General features: G+C 38.5%; 1 protein-coding gene across 3 annotated transcripts in view; it reads left to right on the top strand.

The window, feature by feature from the left end:
* The window catches only part of SRGAP1 (SLIT-ROBO Rho GTPase activating protein 1), a 149,524-nt gene that overhangs the window by 77,428 nt on the left and 48,301 nt on the right, over positions 1-23,795 (top strand). For all 3 annotated transcript variants that reach the window (XM_067314158.1, XM_067314151.1, XM_067314145.1), the window contains exons 4-6: positions 6,463-6,525; positions 17,628-17,810; positions 18,182-18,310. In XM_067314158.1, coding sequence (XP_067170259.1) covers positions 6,463-6,525; positions 17,628-17,810; positions 18,182-18,310 — 375 coding nt within the window. The remainder of the gene's footprint in view (positions 1-6,462; positions 6,526-17,627; positions 17,811-18,181; positions 18,311-23,795) is intronic.

Genomic DNA, 23,795 nt, shown 5'->3' with positions numbered 1-23,795 from the left:
AGGCTGTGTGCAGGGATCTGAGCAAGGCCCAATAATATGAGGGGAAGGGTGGCTGGAAGATATACAACATCTTGAAGTGCTGTACATGAGTTTTACAAGCATGTGGCATGAATGTGGCAGTGGTCATTTACCGGTATTAATTCTGAACACTTATTTTTAGGACTTGAGTCTGTCACAAATTAATGTTCATTGGAGAATGTTGGTATTTCCACTGAGCTCCAGCGGACACAATTCTTGCTGTAGTGCTTGCTACAGAGTCCTAGTGGGGTGATTTGCTTGCTGTTAGTTCCCAGGTGCAGAGCTGATCATACCTTGAATGATGATGAAGCTCCAGTTTCTCTTCTGGATAAAAGGGAAGGGTGGTATGGAGTGAGATGAGCTCGTTGGACAGGGAGAAAACCAAGACCTGTGTGGGCAGTGAAGCTGTTAGCAAACTGTCTTGCTTTATTAATGAAGAACATAAGCCCCCTTCATCAATGTTTAGTCCAAATGGGCAGCTTCAACCATAATTTCTGTCAGATGTGAATGAGCAAGATGAAAAAGTACATTACAGGCCATCTTAGAACTGCTTAATGGACATCCACCAGGGAATGGAAAGAGATTAGGTGCAGAAGTGCATGTGTTATATACTACAATCTGTCTACAGAGAAGGTGCACTTAAAGTGAGAAAGGTAACATTCACATTCGCCTCCATCAGAATTGGTATTTCCATATCAAGAAAATTTCATAGAATTTGTTAGAGAACTGTAAACATCCAATAGAATATTTAACCAGTTTCAGTCACTTTCCCTAGATTAGGTTTTTAAAAGATTGGATTTAGAATAAAATTCTGTTAGAGAAAATTTAATCAATCTCAGTGGGTTTCACCACTATGAAGGTATATGGGATTTATTCACTGTTCAGAGGTTTCAGATTAAAGAAAACAAACCATATCCTGTAGATATTTCTACACTGATGTTGAAACAGTATTGTTCTTTGCAGCCATTCTGGTCATACTGTTCTGTGGAATGTGTACTCTCTCTTTTAAGTGATAACTATCAATAATAGGAACAGTAGTAATATCAACATTTCAAAAGTAAATACTGACAAGTGCAACCTTAATGACATACTGCAGTCTGTGATCAAGAATATAACATCCATCCGTCCATCCATCCAACATATCTGTACTCCATCTGGCACTCACAGCATTTCACATAGGAGCACTTAATATCTTTCTAAATACTTTCTAAATACTGTCTAATCAAGCTTTTCCATATTCAATAATTAGATTAATTACTTATCTATCATTTTTTTAACCCGACAGTGTTATGCATCACTATTAACCCCTTGTTTTAGTTCTCCCTGGGTCTTGCAGCAGCTGCTTCTTTATCTTCAGAGGTGCTTCATGTCCCCTTCCAACTCTGGAGGACAACTACGCCAAGTCCTTGTTTGCTGCCTGTGTTGGATTTTCACAGTCCTGCTCTCAACTCCCCGGCTGCCTGTTGAGGAACATTTTCCAGAGGGCTACTCTTTCTGTGCCATCCCAAGCCCAGCTCCAGCTTGAATTGTGATAATGAAAAGATTGGTTTCCTCATTTGCAGGCTATGCTCAGCAGTAGAGTATTGCTTTGTTCCCTCTCCTGCTCACATCTCCTTTGTGTGACAAAGCGCAAAGTCATGAATCTGTAGCAACCCCTCTCTCCAACCCTTCTGGGCTATATGGAAGCCTAGCAATGAAGGACATCTGTGCCCCTTGGTCTTTGTACCTTGCGCTGGTCTCACTCTGCACTCTTCCTGACCCATGAAATACTCTTTCTCGTTCTGGTTCTTCCTTTCGTGTGTGTGTGTGTATGTTCGTATATACATCTGTCTTAACATTTGGATTAAATTTTGTTGAAATGACCCTTATGCATTCTCACTTAAATGTTCTGATGGGTCAAGACATATTGTATTCATGAACTTGATTGTATATGGTTTTCCTGCCTAGGCCAGTCCACTTAACATTTGGATATTCATTATTTTTGTAGACCTGGGAGCTCTCTCATTCTTTTTCAAGGGGTCAGGAACCAGCTACTGTTTAAATATACTAAACACAGGACAAAGATAGGATCTAGTTCAGAGATCTTGTGGCATTTGTCTGATCATATTATGTTAGACCTCATACTTCCAGACTGGCACTTAAGCTCCTCTTCTTTTCAGTTGCTGGCATATAAAAGCAGTACAGATTGCTATTCATGCCTGGCCTTCATGCTGCACATAAAATCGCAAACCTAAAGTAGCAGAGTTCAAACCTTGCATTCTTGCATGTTTCTTCAGGCAGATGGGGTGGATGCCTCATGGGAACAATTAAAGAATGTAGCAATAACGAAAAATGTCAAGCAGAAGGGAAAAGTATTATGCAGAACATTTCATACAGTGATTCTGGTTACCCCAGCATTAATAATCAACTGCATAAAAACATACCCACAAAATCCTTAGGCAGATTTGTATATTTATAATTTATAAAAATATATTTTCTTTGGACAGAAACCATAATGAGCCAAGATGAACATATCTTCCAGTGTTTACAGTAAAAGATGCTGGAGAAGCCAAGCACAATAAATATTTTAGTTCCATAATCTGGCTATTAACAGTGAATATGACTCCCTGCCAAATCTGTTTTAAAGTTATAAAGATTGTGAAATATATAGGGATTTTTTTACATTGTTTTCTTAAACCATTAGGTTTGAAAAGATAGCAAACTATTTGTTGGTATAAACTGGCAAGTTGGGTACAAAATTTTACTATGGGTTAGTTATGTCAGTGTCACTGCAGCTCATGAAAGCTTCTTTTAAAAAGGACTTAAATACAACTAATCCCGGGGACCAAAAGCAGACTCATTTAAAAGAAGTAGTCACAGAGTGTTTTGCCTAAATGTTGTAACTGATAGTAGCATTGTGTGTGCTGACAGACACTGAAGAGTTCCAGGAAGAACTTAACTGACTTTAAAATTTCAGTAAAAAAACAATTCAGTAAGGTTTGGGTGCCCAGTTATGCTCTAACTGAAATGGATGGAAAAATTCCTACAGACTTCAGTGAAAGGGTATGGATGTGGAATAAAATTTTAAGTTTCTCAGATGTTAATCCATAAATATAAATCTTGATAACATCGGTTGGACTGCTGATGTGTTGAAAGTTGAGCACATACCAAAAAGCTATTAGGTACACTTATTGGTGTCTGTTGCACAGGTGTGATCTACCATTAATTTAGGGAAATAAATATGCAACTTTTACATTTATTGAGACTTTTAAAACCATCTCTTAATGCTTTGAACCAGAGTAGTAACAAATACCATATTTTTAGCAAGAGTTAACATATACTCTAACACACTTTTACTATGGTCTTTGTTCTTTTGGTTAATAGGTTAATAATAATTTCTCTAGGATACAGTGAATAAAGAAGCATCTCCGTGATTGTTTCTAAGATTTTAATGGCCTGAATAGAGCTATTAACTTAGCTCCAGGAGAATGTGTGCTGCATTTTATATACTGTTGTTTGGCTACCCTGAGGATAGGCTTCTAGCGAAGCACACCATTCAACCACGCTGAACTGCTGCAGCAGCAGGGAATAGGTAGCATAAACGAGAAATAGGAGAGAGCCATTAACCACTGAAAATAAGTGCATTTCTTGTCTGGTGCTCAGACACGATATATATTACACACTAAAAGCTGTACTGCTTGCCACTTGAGTCAGTATTTCTTGATCTTAAATGCTAATGTAAAATGTGTTGGTTCTTAAAAATAAATCCATTTTATATTGTTCTCTAAGGTTAACCAAATTTCCTGATTTTTATCAGAGAATTGCTACAAAATTTTTTATCAGAAAAAGACAGAAACTGACACATCATACATCACTACAGGCACCCTTACAAGCTTCTCTCTGCAGGCTGGAGTCCTCCTGTGAACTGGTGGAAGGATTACTCATCTGTGATCATATGGAATTGCTAGTGTGTGTCTTCCTGCTTTTTACTCTTTTGCTGGTCACCTCCCTCCCTCTCTTTTTTTATTTCCTATTTTAGAATCTCTTTTCCTTTCATTAAAACATCTCCCTCTTTCCTCTATTGTTATCTCTTCCATTCACCTTCAGATTTACCACTGATCGATGTGTTGCCTGAAAGAGTGTGTATGTGTGGTAGCCAGAACTAAATCCCTAGGGCTGGGCTGCTTCAGGGCTGGACAAAGCTCTACAGAGCAAAGAGGAGAAATGTCCTAGAAAAGGGTGATTTTCACCCTAGTCCTTAATTCATCCAGTATCTATTTGCATTAAGGCATAACTGAAGAGCAGAAAGGGAAGGTGTGTCTTTCAAAGAACTGCTGTGTGCTTTGCTTACAACAGAGCTTGCAGAGGGTACAAAGAAAATTTGGCTGGGCCTTTCTGTCTCCCTTCCTGAAACAAGTTTTTGCACTGCCAGATTAAGGCATGCTGCTTTTAACTCAGCATTGCTGTATTTAGGGCTTGAGTTGTTATCAACTTTGAGATGGTAATGACTGCCACTTGAAAGGGATATTTTGCTTGCAGTTGGAGTTAATCTTTACATTTTTTTCCCATGCATCCATATTTTCATCTTCCAGTCTTAATGTCTACCATCTTATTTGTGTAGTTTGTCTCTCTTTCTGCAAAAGTAATTTAAAAAATAGAGTGCTCACATTCAGCACTATTGAAGCAGCTACCCAGGAGAACACAGGTGGCCTCCATTTCTTGGTTCCTTGAGATATGTAAGCTATGTCCAAGCTCCACTGCTAGTATTTAAAGGCCAGGTACCAATATAAAGCAATGAAAAGCAGTTCAGAATTTTTGTTTAAGCTTACTGTGTTCCCTATAGTAGCTTGCAGCTCTGCAATTCCTTTTCCATCCTATTTCTTTACAAGCACTTTATACACTGTCATGCATATGAATATCTGTGTGTAATTATCATATTAGATGAAGAAAGTCTGATATTTGCAAAGAAATGGAAGTAATAAGCCTTGTTTGTTAGATACTTCTATTGGAGCATACCTCTTCAAAAATACCAAACTTTGAAGTATAAAGAATGAAGAAAGTTTTGTAGTAGACAGGTATAACTCAGCTTCAGAGCATCTGTCTTACTGTGCCTTAGCTGCTGAAGTCGATGCCCTTGGGAATAAAAGAATCTCACTGACTTTTTAGCTTACGTTTCTAGTTTCTTGTCAGTTAAAAATCATCTTGCATATAAGGATTGAAGTAAATACTGATAAATGATATGGCAGGTTCCTTGAAATACTGCCCAGAGTTTCAGGTAGGACAGTAGGAACAGGGGCAACTCATGCAAAGTTATCTGTTCCAGCTACTGTATGTGTTTTTCGTCCTCCTGGAAGATGAGTGGTTGGGAAGTGTTGTGTGATTCCTCCTCATATGTGGGTGTTGCACTGGAAATCCTCATTCAGAAACCGTTATCCCTGCAGATGTCTTAGTGCTGGCCAACTATGTGTTAGCGGCTTTGGAGAGGGGTTGCCCCAGAAGATTTTCCTTTGGCTTCTGTACAAATACAAAATACTTCTCACAGTTAAGGCCATGAAGTTGGGTTTTTAGGAGCTGGGCTAGTTATCAATTTATTCACACAAAAAAACTGACATTTTCAGCATGGTTAGATGTTATGATGATAAGAAGAAACATAGCCAGGCTGTTTGCTAAGTCCTATAGCTCTATCCTATAGCAGTTTCCAAAAGAATGTGGTGCAAATGCCTTCAACTCTTGCACAGTTGCCACAATTTTCATCTGATTGAACTGCTATGGACAACTAACAAAGGAATATATTTGAATGAGACTCCAATTAAATACTCCTATTTTGACATACTTGCTTTCTTTAATAACCACTGCCAAGCATTTCTTTTTTCTGGGTCAGAATGAAAGTAAAGCCACGGTGCAGAAAAGCTAAACAAAGCTGTTCCAGCAGCAGCCCACTCTGTGGATTATTTTGCAGTTGGCTATCTGTTTCAAAGAGGAGCCACAATTATTTCTTGCACAAATATTTAGATAGTTGCATGTGCTGAGAAACAAAAACTATTCTAGATATAAAATTGGGTAGGTTATCCTTCTAGGCTATTGCATTCCAAATGGTTTAGTTTATGTATGTGTCATAGCAGTTGTAAAACAGTAAAGAATTCCTTCCACTAAAAAGGCTTATAACATTAATCCTAAATTTCAGCCCTTCTGTTGGCACCTAATTTCCTGATGCTTCATGGGAGTCACACTCTTAAATTACTTCTGGGTTTCCCTTTAGAAATCCTCACTCTAGCTGTTGTCTGTCTACTTCTGCATCCCTGAATCCTTATTTTTCATGCGCTATAATTCTGACAGAATGGTGTCTTTGTGAGCTCCATTGCATTCCCTATCTAGTATTAACAAGCAATGAATACAAATATCCAGAAGCAAATTTATGTTGTGATTTTTGTGTGTTTATTTCTAATGATTCCTTTTTAATTACAGAGCAAAGAGATTGCGTTTCAGCTTCATGAGGACTTAATGAAAGTTCTTAACGAGCTTTACACAGTAAGTACAGTTACTTAGCTTCTCTTATACAAATTTCATGTCAAACCTCTCCTATAAGCTTTAAGTATCCTTTTATCTAGCAAGTTGCCACCAGTGGAGATACTAATTTTTGTCTTTTTTCTCAAGTCCAAACTATTTTGTTTGGAAAGCCTACTCATTTGTTCAAAACATAAATGCTAATACTTTCAGGGTTGCTCGTTAACTTTCCACCCTGTTTTTCTCCCAGCGTATGCTAAGCCAGTTTATTAAAAGTTTCCTTGCCAGAGCAAAGCTCATCCCTTTTGTGCTTTGTTTTCACCCATGCTGCCATCTGCTTGGTTTGACTAGTGGACTATATTCAGTAAAAATCATAGGTTCTTGCAAGTCCAGTACTGTAGTGTCTAAATGTTAAATATGTGTGCTCCCCTCTCCCTGACTGGAATAAGTAAATAATGAAAAAAAAAGAAAAACAGAGGATTGTGTAGGCCTTCCAAACAGTGCAGAGAGATCAAGAAAAAACACTTGGAGCATTCTGGCAAGCTGCTGGTAGCTTACTGGAATTTCTAAGAGAAAGAGTAGGTCTGAACTTCTTTTCCTCTTTGTAACTTAACACAACTTGTTAGTACAAGGATGAGTCTTGTCTACCTAAAATCCATTTCCTAAAATCTTTTTTTGAGGAGAGACTCAAACAGCATATTCTCAGAAAGTACAAAGCAAGAATTTTTTTTTTTTTTAATATAGCTATAGAATGAGGAGGGACTGGTGACATTCACCTCCTATGAAAGTTTGTTGATTAAATTGCTGGTTACATTGCAGATTAAATTGTCTTTCCTATCCTGAAGATTTCAAACATCTCCACTTTCCAGTACCCTACCCAACAATCTCCAGACACTCCCTTCCATAACCTCTTTTCAAGATTTGGGGAAACAGAAAAAAAACCCACAATATTTATATCAAAAAACAGTTCTGTGATTTTTGAAAAGTTTAGACAAATATCACAGACTAGCTTTCCTTAGCCTGAGCTCGGTCAAATATTATCTTTGCGCATCTTGTCTGGTTTTCTTTTGATCTAGGGAAAATTGTGCATCATCAGTAGATGTGTTGGAGAGCATTTGAACTCAAGAACGGCTTAGGTGAAAAAAATTCCAGAGATTTAAAGAAGTTTAGACCTGTTTGCCTGCCCTATGTGGTTATGGATGCAGATTCCCAAAACCTACCTAAATATTTTTTTCAGAGCTTGTCTTTGGGGCTTTTTTTCTGAACTAGCTGCTGGTATTGTAGAGCGTGGTACTGCAAAACCTTCTTGGCTCAAGCCAGCAATCAGTTAAATATCAGGGATATCAGCTGGGATCAGCTTCTGCAAAGCAGAAACAGCCTCAGACAGTTCACATGGCTGTGGGGGGTCTGAGTCTGTAGCAGCCATTGCACAAACAGGGCTTCAGTGGTGAGTAAGCCCTGAAGATACAATCTTGTTCCAATTAAATAGTTACATAACTCCAGTGCCTGGCAAAGCACGGGATTAGTTTCTGTGCTCCCAGGATAAGAAAATGTTAAAGCATGTGCTGAAATACTTTGCTGAATCACCAGTGAAAATTTGCAGGACTGGGCTTAAGTATTTTCACCCTTTTTCTTCACATCAGTGTTATTGCTTCCCACTGATGGCTCCAGAAGTTTGCTGAGATGTTAACTTCCATGTTATGGCTTCCAGTGAACACTAACTCCTATCTCAGCATTTAAGCTTTTAGGATTTTTGTAAAATGGGAAGATTTTTGAAATTTATGAAATACAGAGTGCACAATTTGGATTTAGTTACTGGTGTAGGATTTCACCTAATTTTTAGGCATCTGCAGTGTAAGTATAAATATCTTAGCTTGCCATTTGAGTTCCAGTTATAATCCCTGGAGATCTATTCAGATCAGAGACTGATCAGAGATCAGAACTCTTCATCTGACCAGATGTAAGCATCTGCTTCAGATGAAAGTAACTGCAGCATAAACTCTGCTGTCCAGCTCTTCACTGATTGCAAAGGACTTGGTCAGCTGTAGACACCCACATTTAGCTAGATGCATGACACACTTAATGAAGTGATGGAATGGTGCAAATAATCATCTCTTCCACTGGTTGCATCTTTAGAATGATCATCAGCATATCTGTGTAATATCAATGCTTGTCTACATAGAGATAGAAAGATATCTAGACAGATGGGTAACTCCTGTGCCTAGGCTTTTAATTCTGTGTAACATTTAACGTTTACAGAATAGGACCATAATGGCTTTGCTAAAACTAGTATCTACATTTTTGAACTCCAGGAGATATGTTTCTCAATTTTAATCATTTACAAAGAGGAGAAATCATCTTTCTGTTTGCCCCATGAGTTATGGAAGAAAATAAAACTAGTAAAATTAATTTCAGTCTTACTATTGTAAGGCAAGTCCTTGTGTCCAAAGAAAGTTACTGAATTTCAGGTCAGTGAATGATATACTCATTTTGAGAAGTCTCTCCCTATTACTCCATTCTGTGTTTTTTAAAGGAATGGTGCTATCGTGTAGTGTAACTGTTAAAATGTGAAACCTCACTGGAGTTTAGATACATTTGAAGCCTCTAAGTGAGGGGACAGTTATCAGGATTTTTAATGAACTGAGTGTGCGGATGAAGAAGAATTTAATAATCTGTTTACTCCTTGTGACATCATTGCTTATCTTACAAGAAAGGTCTATAAAATTACAGTGACCTTCCAGAATTCAAACAAACAAGCAGTTGTGTTTACATGTAGATTGAAGAGAATGAGAGAACTGAAATCATTACAAGCAAAAATAATGAGAAACTGCCTTTTTGGAGTCAATGTAAAGAAATTGCATGTTTTATTTGCTACTCCTTGAACTTCTCAGGTAAGAAGTGAATCCCTTAGACATATGTACACTGGCACACACAGTAGTAATGCAGCTCCACAATGATTCTTTCAACCAAACACTGTGTTGTTAGCTCCAGTGTCCTTACTTAAGTCTATGTGCAAGCTCTTGCCATAAAGTAATTTTCTGACAAGGCTTAAGATATTACTTGCCTATTGACTTCTGCTGAGTTTGTTCTGGTGATAATGCTACATCATGTGTCCTTGTCTTCTGTATCATATAAGGTGCCTGAAACAAATGATGATTTTGAAAGTCATCACTGAAAATTGGTTTTGCACTTCTGCCTTAGAAAATCTCTTTTAGCCTGTTTATAGGGAGGTGTGTTCATTAGTTTTGAAGGTTTTTAGATCAAATTCTTCAGGTCAATAGACAGTGCCATAGATTTTGCAAAGAAGAAACTGTTCCAGGAAAAGAAAAACAAGAGAGAACACTAAAGAATCCAAGAGACTTGCCACCTTCCACTGAAAATGCATTACAAAGGTTTGCAATTAAAAAACCTCTTTCTGCTCCAGGGTATTTTTAAGCTTATGAAAGTTTGAACCTCTGTCTTTTGAGAGAGAGTGAGTACAAAGTGATTTGGCTGCTTGTTCAGTGTGGAAAAGCTCAGAACTGCAATGAAATATCCAAAAAAATGTCAAACACTCCAGAGTATTAAATTCCTACTGTTCTTTAAAAATGTGGTCTACTTAGAGACCTTTCTACTTACTTATACTTCATGTAATTCCTTCCTTTTCCTGTTTCATTACTAGAAATTATCGTGAAAATAGGGGAGTTGTACCATAGGTTTTCATTTATTCCCTGGGAAGTACCTTAGCTTGTGTTGACTTTGGCTTGTGCCGTCCTAATTAAAATTATGCATCATATACAGGATTGATGTAAAAATAAAAACAGAACCAGATGAACCAAGGCTCCAGAAGATGTTCTAAAAACCTGTGAGTGAAGAAGGCCTATTTTGCTGGAATGATCTGTTCAGAATTTTGTAAGGGAAACTTGCATTTTTCATTTTCCATCCTTTTTCCATAGAGGAGGGTTTTTCACATGTTGTGTTAGATATTCTTATGTTTTCTACATGTTATTCAGATGATTAGTGAAATTCCTACTTAAGATTTTAAGACTCTGTATTTTCAGTTCTCAGTATTTGACGTACTGGTTCTTACATTATGATTCAAAACATCATGCTAAAAATAATTAAATAGCTAAGCTTCAGTCTGTATCTTTGCAAGTTCAGTAAATTATAAGTGGCAAGTACTTTTAATTATGCATGGCTTCTCCCTGGCTATGCCAGCCAATCAGTATTTTCAGGTTTGCAGCATCCCAGCTGCTGCATTCATCGCTTGCTCCTCTCCCCATTACTCTTTCAGTCAATGTAGACTAGTAATTAGTCCCGTGTTTTACATAAGGATATAAACTGTTGGAACTAGAGCTAGGCATACATTTTGAGTGAGTGGGGATAGGGGGAAGGGAAGCCTGATTATTTGTATGGGGTTGCAGAGGGGAGGTTATTTCCTGGCAATTCCAAAAAAAAGATAATAATACTGATCAAACCAAACATGGCCAGAGGTTTGGGTGGGTATTTCTTGTGAGTTGAGAGATTTAGGAATCTCATTGCATGCTAGATGAGATAGATATCAAAATGGAACATTTTGAAGTGTTTCTAATTTAGAAGAATCAAATAGATGGATATTTCAAAAAAAGGCCTTTTAGGCAGAGAAATCAGAGAGTATTTTAATACAAAAAATCTTTTTTGCAGGGACTTGAGATGACCTCTTCGGTGAAACATTTTAGCATCACTAATTCTGCAGATTTTTGCTAAAAAGTCAGTTGTTCACCAGTTTTTCCCAACTTTATTTAAGATAAAAAGTTTGGGGGGAGGGGGGAGGATGTCTAAATAGATTGTCCTCCTAAGATACCCTTACTAGAATGTGACAGTCAGCTTCATCTGAACTTTCTGGACACACAAAATTTGCAGGAATTGAAGGGAAAACTGGCAAGTACTTGGAAGAGATTCATTAGGGATTTCCTCAGGTGTCCTACATCTGCTATTCCTGTTTTTTCCTTTTAGGGAGAGCTGACTAATGCCCATTCCTCCTTCAGGAGAGGGGCTAAAGAAAACAGGGAATAATCAAAGGATTATGGGAGGACAATAAATGAAAAGTTCAAAGCAGGAGAGGTGAGAGTGTAAAGATTAAAAACATGGAACTGGGAGGGAGGTGAAGTGAGCACAGAGCAGAGAAGCCCCAAGAGTGCCCACCACTACATAGCTGCTTTTGGGGACAGGCTGTTGGGCCAGGGTGATGGTATGTCTGGACTGGTACAAATATATGAAGTATACACTTATACTTACCTAATTGGATTTTTTTTACACATCCAACTGGAGTCACTGAATGAAGATGCTTTTGATAAGATGATGCATTAGAAGGTCGCTGATTGAGAGCTAGTTATGTCTTTCTTGCTCTCCTTCTTTGCCCAGCCTTGCAAATTCCCTCTTATTCCCAGCCTCATCATGAGGTGGTTTTAAGCTTTAGTTTTTACTTCACAATGAAATGAAAATAGACTAGCCACTTCTAGAGATGACAGTGGAATAAGAACCGACTGATCACAAATTCAGTCTGCTCTGAGTAGACTTCTTCAGCTGCCTAACCTGGGAGAGCTCCAGACCTCCAGCCCACTGGTCTGCTCAGGAGTGAGAAAGGACTGTGAAGGGTTCAGTAGGTAAAAACACTAGTGTGAATCAGCTACAATATTTAGTGGCACTTAGACACCTGAAAAGTACCTACCTGCCTGTATGCATCTCATCCAAAGTCTCTAGCCCCTACTTTAGGGGAGGGGAGCTTGAAAACATCCTCTGAGTATAAGGCAACCTTATAATATTCCCTGAGCCTTCAGGTTGCTGAAGGAATAACTGCTGGTTGCCTCTCCAGAAGACTACCATTTCACCTATCAGGCAGGACTGCAGACACCTGCAATTTAATTTCCACTATCAAAGCCAATTTAAGGCAACTGAAGAATGGTATGTGGCAGACCTGTTAACCTGTTAAGAATTTGGAACTTTTTTTTCTTGGTGCTCCATTTTGCAGAAGTTGACCATGGAAAAAAACATTGCATATGACAAGGAGCAGGAATTTTTCAAGCATCATAAAAATACATTTTCACGTCTCCCATTTGGCTTTCCAAACTATGGTGCATGGTATCACACTTTTCACAAGCAATATAAATTTAAGGCTTGCTGAAAAATGAAAAAGTAGGAACAGTCCAAAGCAAACAATTTAGTATTAAATAAGACTAGGGCAGCTGTGCCACTTGCATTTTCCATTGCCTTATCTTATTCATTAAAAATCTTGGCTGTTTAATTTTTCAGAGTAGTTGCTGCCAAATTTTCTTCTTTCTTTGCTGAAGTAACACAGAATCTGGATACTCTATAGAAAAGTTTAGCCTAACTTACTGCAGCACACCAGAGATCTGAGAGATGGTGAGATCAGTAATTCTGTATTGGTAATAATATATCAGTGACAATTCCTGGAACCATATCAGAGGCTGGTTTGGATGTGAACAGACTTATGAAAATATATAATGCTGAGCCTACTTAACTGCTAGAAGCCAGTGAGGTAGTGAAATTGGCATAAGATTTTACTTATTTCTTGGGAAAAGCACCAACTAGCCTGATTTATTGAACCCCATGCAACTGCACTTTCTGGTAAGAACTCACTACTTAGAATTCTGAGACAATTCTGAAAAAAATCAAACACAATAATTGCAGCAGAGATTAACTACTGTTCCATTAAATGCCTATTTCCCGAGAAACACTGTGGAAAATCTATTAATTATTCAATTTTATTGTAAAAATATAGCTTGCTCCTGTGGCCAGCACGTGATAATTCCAATATATTTTAACTTTGTAGTATTGAATTTTAGTGCTTTGGGTTAAGAAGTTCTCTAAAACAGAAGTTTGTATTATAGCTCTGAAAATGAAAACCAGAGCCTTGTTACAGGAATGCTGCCTCTTTTTTCCTCCGCAAAAGGGCAGCACTAGTTGCTGTCTGGTTGATGGATTTGCCCAGATAGCTGTTGTGGGTTTAAATAAAATAATTATCTAAGAGCTGTCTCTAGTGTGCCCTTCCCTGTGATGTGTATGTGCTGTATTTTGCTCTTAGCCTACTTGCTGAGCTCTTATGAATGATGCTGAGTCTTCTGCACACAATGTGAGCAGTCTGTATGCACAGTCCTAAATGCACAGTCCATCACCTGCAAGTGGGAGGGTATGTAATTTGGGTAGCATAATCTTTTTCAACCGCTTGTGGCCTCATTTAGTTGTCTGTCAGAAATCTATATTTTACATCATTGAAGCTGCAGTAATAAACTTGCTAAATTAGTAGGAGGTAAACTCATTGTTTAATTTTAGGAAGGGACTAGTATGCATTTAACGATGCCTGTTCACTACAGAGAAGTGCAGCATATCTGTCATGTTGACAGTTCACCATCTGCAAAATTACGACCTTGCTCTTTCTTTTCAGTGAATACTTGATGGTTGATCGATAACCACTTTGGGGACTAATTAAAGTCAGCTCAGTGATGTATACTCTCACAGGATAGTCTATCAATTTGACAGTTTGGCAGAAATTTGAGAAGGGGTATTGCTCATTTCATCCGATTATTTGTAGTTTGAATAATAGTTCGGTGGATCTATTACATATTCGCAGACCTAAGATCTGTGAATCTCAGAATGATTCATACAAGTCTATTTACAAGAATTAGGCAAGGCCTGTCACCATCTTTTGCAGTATTTAACAGTCTTTTAAGAACCCCTGGGACAAAAGATGGCATAACATTAAGGCAAAGAGTCATATGTGCAACTTAGAATGCAAATTCTAGGCTAATTTATTGATAAAACATGCACTGAAATACGTGGAAGCTAACTCCCTCGATTGTTCCCATTTATTTTCTGTATGTGTCTGTCTACTGCTTTCTCAAGTGAAGTTTAGCTGCTGCTATATCAGCTCTTAAAAAACATTGACAAACCATGAAAAAGAGCCAACCTGTGAACTTTCCCCAAAGGCTTGCAAAATAATGATGTCACTAGTGCATGAGATAAGAAGTGCTATCAACATAACAAACTGGACAAGAGTCAAATGCATAGACTGATGACTGCTCTGTACATAGTCTGTGTTAATTTCTAAACCAGTGTGGCTCAAACAGGACAAGCTCTGCCTGTTGTCCAGCCCTGAGTATATAGGCAGAAGAAGGGCTTCTTTTTCCATTTTTGTAACCTTGAAGACTCATTTGTACCAAGAACTTGTGTGGAGTTTATTGCAGGAACATGAATTTCAAGTGGACTTCTCAGTTCTTCATAGGGATCCTTACTATGTCATTCTTTCACAAAACTTGAGTTTGTGGGAATCAGTGGGTACTGAGACACTAAATTTGGTAGCGTGTACTATAAGCAGGCAGAGAGGAAGAAGCACTCTTCGGTGATGGTAGCGGTGAGAGAGCTGGTAGTGATGCACTCGTGCTCCTTTACTCAACGGCGAGGCAGGCCAAAATGTCACAGCTGCTGCAGAAAGACATTTATGCCTAGGCCACTGGGCTCCATAGCACTCAGAAAAAAATGCTTCAAAAACTTCTGTGCTTACTGCCTTTGTCACATAGAGCAAATCCTTGCTTCACCACTTCTGTTAGATGCTTTGAGGTGTGTTAGAAAACTCCAAGATACTGCCCGTAGGCAGAAAAACTCTCTGCAGGCAGAAAGAGAGTGTAAGTTCCTAGCTGGGAAGACAGACAGGTTCTGCTCTGGAGCTGAATTTGGACAAAAAAAAAAAAGAGAGAGAAAAGGAGGGGTGGGCAAAACAGCTGCAGACTTCTGTAGAAAAGCACTTAAAGAAATTCAGTAAGAAGGCCAAAAGAGAAGGGCACAACTCTTGGTTTTAGTTTCCTTTTCCCATCATCTTTAATAGAGCCATATCACTTTTTGTGCTTTTTCAGGTTTATTTTGTAAATCATTTCTTTAAAAACTACATTTCTTCTAAGTAATCCTTTCCACATAGCTATATAAGTAGGATTCCCTGGGCACAACTTTAAAAATGCTTTTGATAATAGTGCAGGCTATAGGAAGCTGAACATGCAATTTGGTTAAACCAAAACCAGTATAGATCTCAAGTCTGCAGACCCACGTTCTGTTCCCAGCCCAGCTTGTTTCGTCTTCACATTTTTGCCTCGTCCATTGAGACTGTGGGGCTGTTTGGGGCACTGGCTGTTTCTCGTGGGTGTAAGCAGTGCTAGAACAGTAAGATCTTCACTTTGGTTGGGCCTCGGAGTACTGTGCTATAAAATAATCACAACAGCAACGCTAGTCCCTGTTCCATGCAGTCTGGTATTTCAGCAGAAAGCTATAAACATGTTTGCAAAAATAAAAATAAGGCTGCCCTTTCTGGTATGGCGCTCCAGTTTTTTTTACCTCACCTTGGGAAATCAGTGAAGAGTTGCTTGTTTTATTTTTAATATCAAGAGCATCCATGTTACACAGCAACATACACAGATATGTTACGCAAAATTGCAGCTCTCTAAAAGCTTCTTCCTTTCTGTTGCACAGCATTTTGCATATGCATCTGGTCAGCCATTATCCACCATGGGACGTAGCTGGTTTGTGTGGGTCCCTGCTAGGCCGTGTCTCAGCTATCACCATGAAGGCTAATTTACTCCATCCAGCTGTAGTGTCCCCTCAGTGGTGCCAGTCTGTGGATGCTCCCTAGGGGATATTTCAGGGCAGCTCCCCAAACTGGTCTGTATCTGGAGCTGGTGGCTCACAGCTCCGCTTCAGGAGGGCGGCCCATAGGCTTCCTTCCTGGCCACAGCCCTCAGAGGAGATGCACGTCGTCCAGGCCCACAAAGTGCATCTGCTGAGAAGAGCCTTCTGGCACCATGTGGAGAGGAGAGGAGGCTGGCCGGCCACTTGAGGAGTCCTCCCTGCTTTGTTCCCTGCTTGGATCTAAAGAAGGAAAAAAAAAGAAAACTAATGCTGGGGAAGGTGGGAAGAGAGTTTCTGTGCTGCCAGTGGGCATGCTGCATTGCGGCTGCCCAGAGGCCACCCTCCCAGCAGAGATGGAGTGGTTTGAGGCTGCTTCCCCACATGCTGAAGGCTGGGGCTGAGGCTTGCCGTGCTCCATGAAGAAAGGGAGGACAGGGCTGAACCAGCCCCTCTCTCTCTGTGGTCTGCGCAAGCATGTCACTGCAGCCTGGCAGCCTGGCAGCCTGAGCTCTCCTGGCTGCAGAGGCAGCATGTGCAGGGGGAGATAATGGTATTAACTTGGGGCCGTATGGGAAGGGGGAAGTGTCTTCACAATTTATGTATCAGACCATTTCTCCTCCTGCTCTGGTCTGCAGAGCTGGCTAGTTCTCCACCGTGCCCGATCCACTGGCTGCGCAGTGGAAAGCCACTTCTTCCCAGGTCTTTGACAGCCGTCCAGCTGACTGGGGATGTGTTCCCAGCCTAAAGCTTCCTGTTGTCTCCACTTCCTTCCCCTTCCCTCCATGCTAACGGGGTCCTGTTGTTTGCAAGCATTTAGTGTCCACAGCCAAGCAGTTAACTTAATACTGAAGAAGTCAGAAAGATAAGCCACTGCCTAGATTTAATGTTACTGCTCATATTTCAAGTTTTCATACAAAGACAAGAATCCTGAAGTTTAATGACAAGGATTTGTTCTTTCCTATCAGATCAATAAAAAAAAAATCCCAAAAGATATTTGCTGCTTTCAACTGAAACAACTGCTAGCTTGCTGCTAAATCACCCAACAAAATGCTTCTGCAATACAAGGACCTTCTGAGAAGAAATGAGGCAGAATGAGAGACTGTCTCATATGCTTACATTATTGCTATTTCTCCATCATCTTTCTCTTTATTCATAATGATTGGTAAAGCACTCTGAACATTCAGAGTTTTACATATGTAAATACTTGTTTCTGTAAACAGACTAGCTAATTCTGGCATCATCTGAAAGCAGTCATATAAATAAGGTCTATAGGCTTGCAGTTAGCTTTTGAGATACAATTAAATAAACCAGAAAAGAAAAATGCAAACAGAAATCCTCAGTCTGTGTTGGCAAAGAAACTTATCCAAGGTCCATGTTTATAAGAGAATGTTTTACTGAAAGACCCTGTGCTTTTTCTGTAGGTACCATTGTATTTTCATTTTCCCTTAACTCTCTTTTGACTCTGTCTTCTGCAGGTCATGAAAACTTACCACATGTATCATGCAGAGAGCATCAGTGCAGAAAGCAAGCTGAAGGAGGCAGAGAAGCAAGAAGAAAAACAGATTGGGAGGTCAGGAGACCCTGTCTTTCATATTCGACTAGAAGAAAGGCACCAGAGACGGAGTTCTGTAAAGAAGATTGAAAAAATGAAGGAAAAAGTAAATACTCCTTTTATTTTGCTTTATTTGAAGTAAATTCAACACATTTCTGAAATTCTTTAGCATGATATTGATAGAGGAGTCCAGCTGGGAAATAAAATAAAAAAAAGATACATAATAAACTATCCTGAGTTACAGATAACTTGATTTAATTGCAGTTCAGAGAGGGGAATACTTGCTTCCCAGTAGAATTCTTATTATATGATTTGAAATGAAGTATTAAGTTACCTCTTTGTATTATATTTGTTATAACAGGCTGGCAGTTAAGGTTCTTTCTTGTTAATAGGAATATGTGCTTGAATTGTTACTATTTTTGCTATGTATCAAAAATTAAGTAGTTCAAATTCATTAATATACAATCTCTTTCTTAGCGTCAAGCAAAATATTCTGAAAACAAGCTGAAATCTATTAAGGCCCGTAATGAATACCTGCTCACCCTTGAAGCAACCAATGCTTCTGTTTTCAAGTATTATATTCATGACCTTTCAGATTTAATTGACGTAAGTATCATGCGTTTGTTTTTATGTTTGTTCTGTTCAGGAATAATACATATTTTTATTTTGCTTTTCATTTTCAAAGGGAATATATTAGTGATATTAGTTGCCTACAGTATGCTTGTCATCTATAATATTCTATAATATAATCAGGAAGTTTTCCTTTCAGCTTTATATTTCAAGGTGTCAAAAGGTGCTGACAAAACAAGGTGTCAGTGAGATGCTGAGCCTATTCCTTTAAAGTTAGAACGTTATGTTTCTTCCCCAAGTGGCAAGAGAAAATATGACAGGAATAACACAAAAAGTAGACACTTCTATTGTATACTGTAAAAGGATTTCTGCAGTAAAAAAATGGTTTTTACAAGATAAACTTCTTAAATGGGCATATAATCATGGTATTTAACTCAAAATAAGGCATTTCCTGTGTGTCTTCAAAATCATTTGGTTTCATTCATTTAGTCATTCAGTCAAACATACGCTGCTTTTTATTCCTGTTGCATATAGTTTGCAAAATAGACAGAATATTCTGTATTGTCAACAGAACTTGTTACTGATTTTCAGTAAGTTATTACTGTGAGAATGTCCTAGGAGAACGAGGTGATACAGTGATGTTGACTTACACCAGTATTTGATCTGCAGAATCTCTATTATTGATGTTTTTACATGACATGGAGAGAACCTCCTATAGTCTACTATGTCCCATGCTCTCTTTTTAAGCTGACCACATTTGATACACAAAATATGGAGATAATAAACACAGGTTCAATAATATTCATTCGCTAGTGATGTAATGTTAAATAAGTCAGTGGGTACCCTCCTGTGGCCTGTATGAAACGCTAGATATTTGCATATGCTTTCTATTGCAACAGTGGCATTTGTTATTCACAATAGTAAACATTCACATACAATCATTTCTTTTGCACTGGTGGGGTGTTCATCACAAAGACAAGCCGACTAAGCTCTGGTTTGTTATATAGCATAAATGAATACAGCATTTGACAGGAAGTTTCTCTTTTCTGTTGGCTGGAGAAGCAAACCTTGATAGAGAAAAAGAAAAATACCTCCTTGAGGGGAACAGACTAGAATAACTGCATAAGTCTGTTTTATTGTATTTTACTAAAATACTGAAAATCATTTTTCTGTGTCATTTTTTTCCTGTAATTTGCAAAATCTTGCTTGCTTTTGTTGTGATTTTTCCTTTTCCCTTTTCAACTTTTTTTCCCTACAAAAAGTTTTGCTCCATTTTTTTCTTGTTTCCTTCTCATATGAGATAGTGATATATTTTTCTGTGTTTTCAGTATTTTTTGCTGTCCCTATCTCAGCATCTCTTTTTCCTCCTCTGAGTCACTCACTGTTTTGTCTCTTCTGATTTCTTCTGGTTAATTCTACTATATACAATCACTGTCTAATCTACATCTATACATTTTGCACATCCTGCTCCACCCATTTGTCCTGCCCAGACAACATTTACCAGGCTCCTGATAGATAGATTATTAGGGCAGAAAACTAAGGACAAGTGGCCATAGCTGCTAGGTAACACCCAAGTGAGAAGTTGTCCCTACCTATCAGATAATTTTCCTGGATGTTGCTTAAAGGCTGATGGTTTTGTAGCCTTTAGATAGGGCATGTCTGATAAATGTAGACTTCATCAGTTCTTCCTGGTTGCTGGAAGGAAGGAAGGAACGATGCTCTTTCCCTCTGTTGCCAGCACCACCACCCCTTCAGAGATCTCACTGGAAAGATGTTGATTGTGTCTTCTAACCCATCTCCTGTTTCGGGACTCACATTTCCCAATGAATGTCTCCAGTGTGTGTTTCTCCTTGGTCAAAACTGTCTCAGGCTGGGGATGTCCACAGAGCTTGCCATAGCAGGGAAAGCTGGCAGGGGATGCCAAGGACATGGAGCCTTGCAAAGAACTGTGAGGAGAAGCCAAAGTGAAGCTCTCCATGCATGTATACAAAGACAACACTCAGTGGAGTTAGTGCTTGAAAAGATATTTGCACAGCCATGAAGACTAGAACTTTCTAGCTGCTAGTTTTTAATGGAAATATATGTTCTACAAAATTTAGTAACGCAGGAAAAAGATAACTGCTTTGAGTGCTTTTTCCAAGCAGTGGATTAAGGTAGGCAATAACAAATTCTTTTGGCAAAATGGCTTTAGAAATGACTCTTCTCTGAGGAATTTAAATGGAAGATCTAGAAACCCCTTGCATCACATTTTTGTACGAGTTGGCTGTAAACATGTGTAACCAGAATTTGCCTCAGAGCCAACTTAATCCAATTGTGGGATTGTTTAAATGAAGTGTATTTCAGACAGTTGTATTTAATCAGAATATTCTGTGAAAGCACTGGTATCTAGACAGAGTGTTTACTACTTGACAAAGGAAACAGTTTTTGTAAATGCTAGAGTCTTGGCAAGATTTTTGGGTTATATCACTGGAATGTGAGACATGCTTCCCACTGACCATATGTTGCAACAAGCCAGGCATCTCATTCTGTAAATCTATTAATGGGATGGTACGATCTTGAGTTTTCAGAGTGATGGTGATGATTTCATTCTTTACCTTCTCTGCTTTGTCCCCAGCTGCCTTCCTTTCCGTGCTTTCCTGATCTCTCTCTCTTTGCTTGTACAGAATGGGGTTACTTCTCCACTGTGTTTAAATTCCAATTAACATGGAAGGATTTAGATCACCTCATGCTGGTGATTGCCCATACATGCAGCTGAATGGTTTCCTGTGTTATTGCTAAATATGTTTGGTGAAAATGTGAAAAATATATGGGGGAGCGCAGTAAACTGTATAATGTACTTATCTGTGTTTGTAACAATATTGGAGAGGGTCATGGGATTTTTCTTTAACAGATGTTTGTAGTTTTTTCATTTGGATTCCACAGCAACTGGATTTGTCAGGCTACTATAGAAAATCCTGAATTGCAGTTCCTAAGCTGAACTTGGTCTGAACTGTTCAATTCATTCATTTCATTAACAGAGCTCTGTGCTTTTGACTTAAAATGATGATGTGTTGTTCATAATCTTAAGCCCTTGTGATAAAAGCAAGATAACAAATATTGCTGGAGTCTTAGCTGGATGTTTTAATGCGTTTAGTGAGCTGAGGATTTGGACCAACCTTTGCCAAGCAGTGGTGGGATAAACATGATTTGATATGTACAGTCTATTTCTGTCCTCTGCATATTGTAGCAGAGGTATTTGAATTTTCTGTTGAATGGAATATTTATTCTCTGTTGAATGTATAGTAGGATCTAGTTCAAGTGAAGGACAGAATTAGTTTTTTCTTTATTTGTGTCAAGTAAAAAGTAGTGAAGAATGCTTTTTAGCTAAATTAAATAAGCTTCATATAGTATGTAGAAATTTGTTTGAAAATTATGGATTTCTGATGAGTGATGGAATACACACCCCTGCTAATCTGTCTGTTAGTACCAACATCTGACCATATGGCACATATTATATTTCAGTTACTTGAAGATTTCCGTGTAATTGAGATTACTAGATTTATCTGGGCATAAGAGGAAGGTAGGGACCCTTTTTCAGACTTACCATGTACTCATGAACTGAAGGTAAATGCTGAGAAGTTGATCAAAACAAATTTGACTGTAGTTCTGCTGCTGGAATAAATACAATATTTATGTGTTAGTCTTTCTTAGAGTGCAATATCTGACCCTCTAATTGCAGTCTGTAGTAATGCTTTGGATGGTAAGAAGTTAGAGAACATCTAGCTATTATGAGCTTAATTTATTCTGTAAGGGTGCTTTGTTAATCATTCATAGAGCCGAGTTTAAAACCAGGCTAGAGTATATGCAGCTCGCAATCTTTATTACGTAAGTTCTCATAAATATGGTATATACAGCCAGGTCCCTTTGATTTAAATGTTGATGTCTTTGTACCAGGGATGATTAGAAAGTGACTTATTAGAGGTTAGCGCTTTTTTATGAATTTCTCTTTCCGCTGGTATTAGAATTTTATTATTATTCATGAAATGAAGAAAAGAGAAGAGCATCTTGGCTGTTTCGTTGCAGCTCTGTGCTAAGCACTGCAGTTTATTTTGTTCAAGCCTAAATATACTCTGAGGTGCAATAAAGACAGTAAATGCTCTTGAGACTGCTTCAGATTTAATTCCAAATAAGAATAAAATGCAAATTACAAAATTAATTTTTCACACATGTCCCAAATGCATCACTCATCTCCCTCTACTTTGCCCAACCAAAAGTCTTTATGAAGCTTGAAATGCGATAAAACTCATAGGCTATGACTTCCTTCTCTCATTTTTCATCTTGCATGTCTTATTGTGCCACCTGACATCTCATCTCCCCAGCCCATAGACTGATAGCAGATTTCATTAGACATCCAAGCTGTAGCCAAAATGTGCTGATGAGTGAACCTCAAAGATTCATATTTATTTTGGCTAAGGGTGTGGTTTCTCATTTGAGCTTTACAAATCTTCTGGATCTGCAAAGTTTCCCTGAAAATCGTGCATGCATGCATGCATACATATGTGTGTGTGTCTGTGTGCATGCATGTGTCCTTTTTTGTGACACTTGAGATGCTGGAAATTTTTTTTTGTATTCCACGCCAACTCAGACAGCATGTTGTGGGGACAGCAGTTCAGTGGCCATACCGCATGTTTTTGGTCATAAAATGATCAAATGTCCTAAGTGATGTCTCCATTCTCTATCCATCTCCTCCTATCCATCACAGATTAAAGCAGGGCCCTTCTCCTCACTGAGTAGCCACGAGTTGATATTGTAACAGAGCCATTCCCAGGTTAAGAATATTTATGTCTGCAAATTTTGGAGAAAGAGAACTATAGTCTTGCAGAAGCAAGAGTTATGATATGGTTAGGAGTTTTTATCTTTTGCTTTTAAAATACAGCATTACTTATACAGATTTTATTTTTACCTATATTTTTGAAGCAAAAATCCAAATTCAGGCATTTTAAATTCCATCCAAAGAGCCATTGTGGACAAGGCGTTTGTTCAGGGTTCTGGATTTAGTTCCTGTTTCCTTTGCTGGCATTAGGATTGCTAAGAAATGCCTTAGTCTGGCAAAATATTCTACTTTCCTTGAAGAACCCTTGTGCTTGGCTGAGAAGCAGTGTTAGTTATCCTGCACATCTGTCATCACCTACAAATGTTGACCATGGCTTTCATTCATGAGCAGGTGATAGCCACTGAGTAGATTAAGGGTTAAACAATGAAGTTCTTGATACTGTTAGAGCATAAAGGCAGCAACCTTATATTCCAGCTTGCCAAAAAGCTGCATCAGAACCCGTAACTGAAATCAATGGGCTTCTGTTAGTTCTCTGATCCAAAATTCAGGCTCTAGATGCCTGTAGTTTTTAACACATGAATAGTTGGCCACTCCAAACCAAGCATTGCCCTCTATTTCTTATTTCCTCTAAGTTTAATCTTCTGTGAGGTCTTTCTGAAGCTAATGCACATGAAATAAAACAGCTGTCCTGATCCACTTTCTTATCAT

Source organism: Apteryx mantelli, chromosome 1, assembly GCF_036417845.1.
Source record: "Apteryx mantelli isolate bAptMan1 chromosome 1, bAptMan1.hap1, whole genome shotgun sequence".
Classification (NCBI taxonomy): domain Eukaryota; kingdom Metazoa; phylum Chordata; class Aves; order Apterygiformes; family Apterygidae; genus Apteryx; species Apteryx mantelli.
The sequence above is the reverse complement of the archived record's forward strand: the minus strand, read 5'-3'. Positions and strand labels throughout refer to the sequence as shown.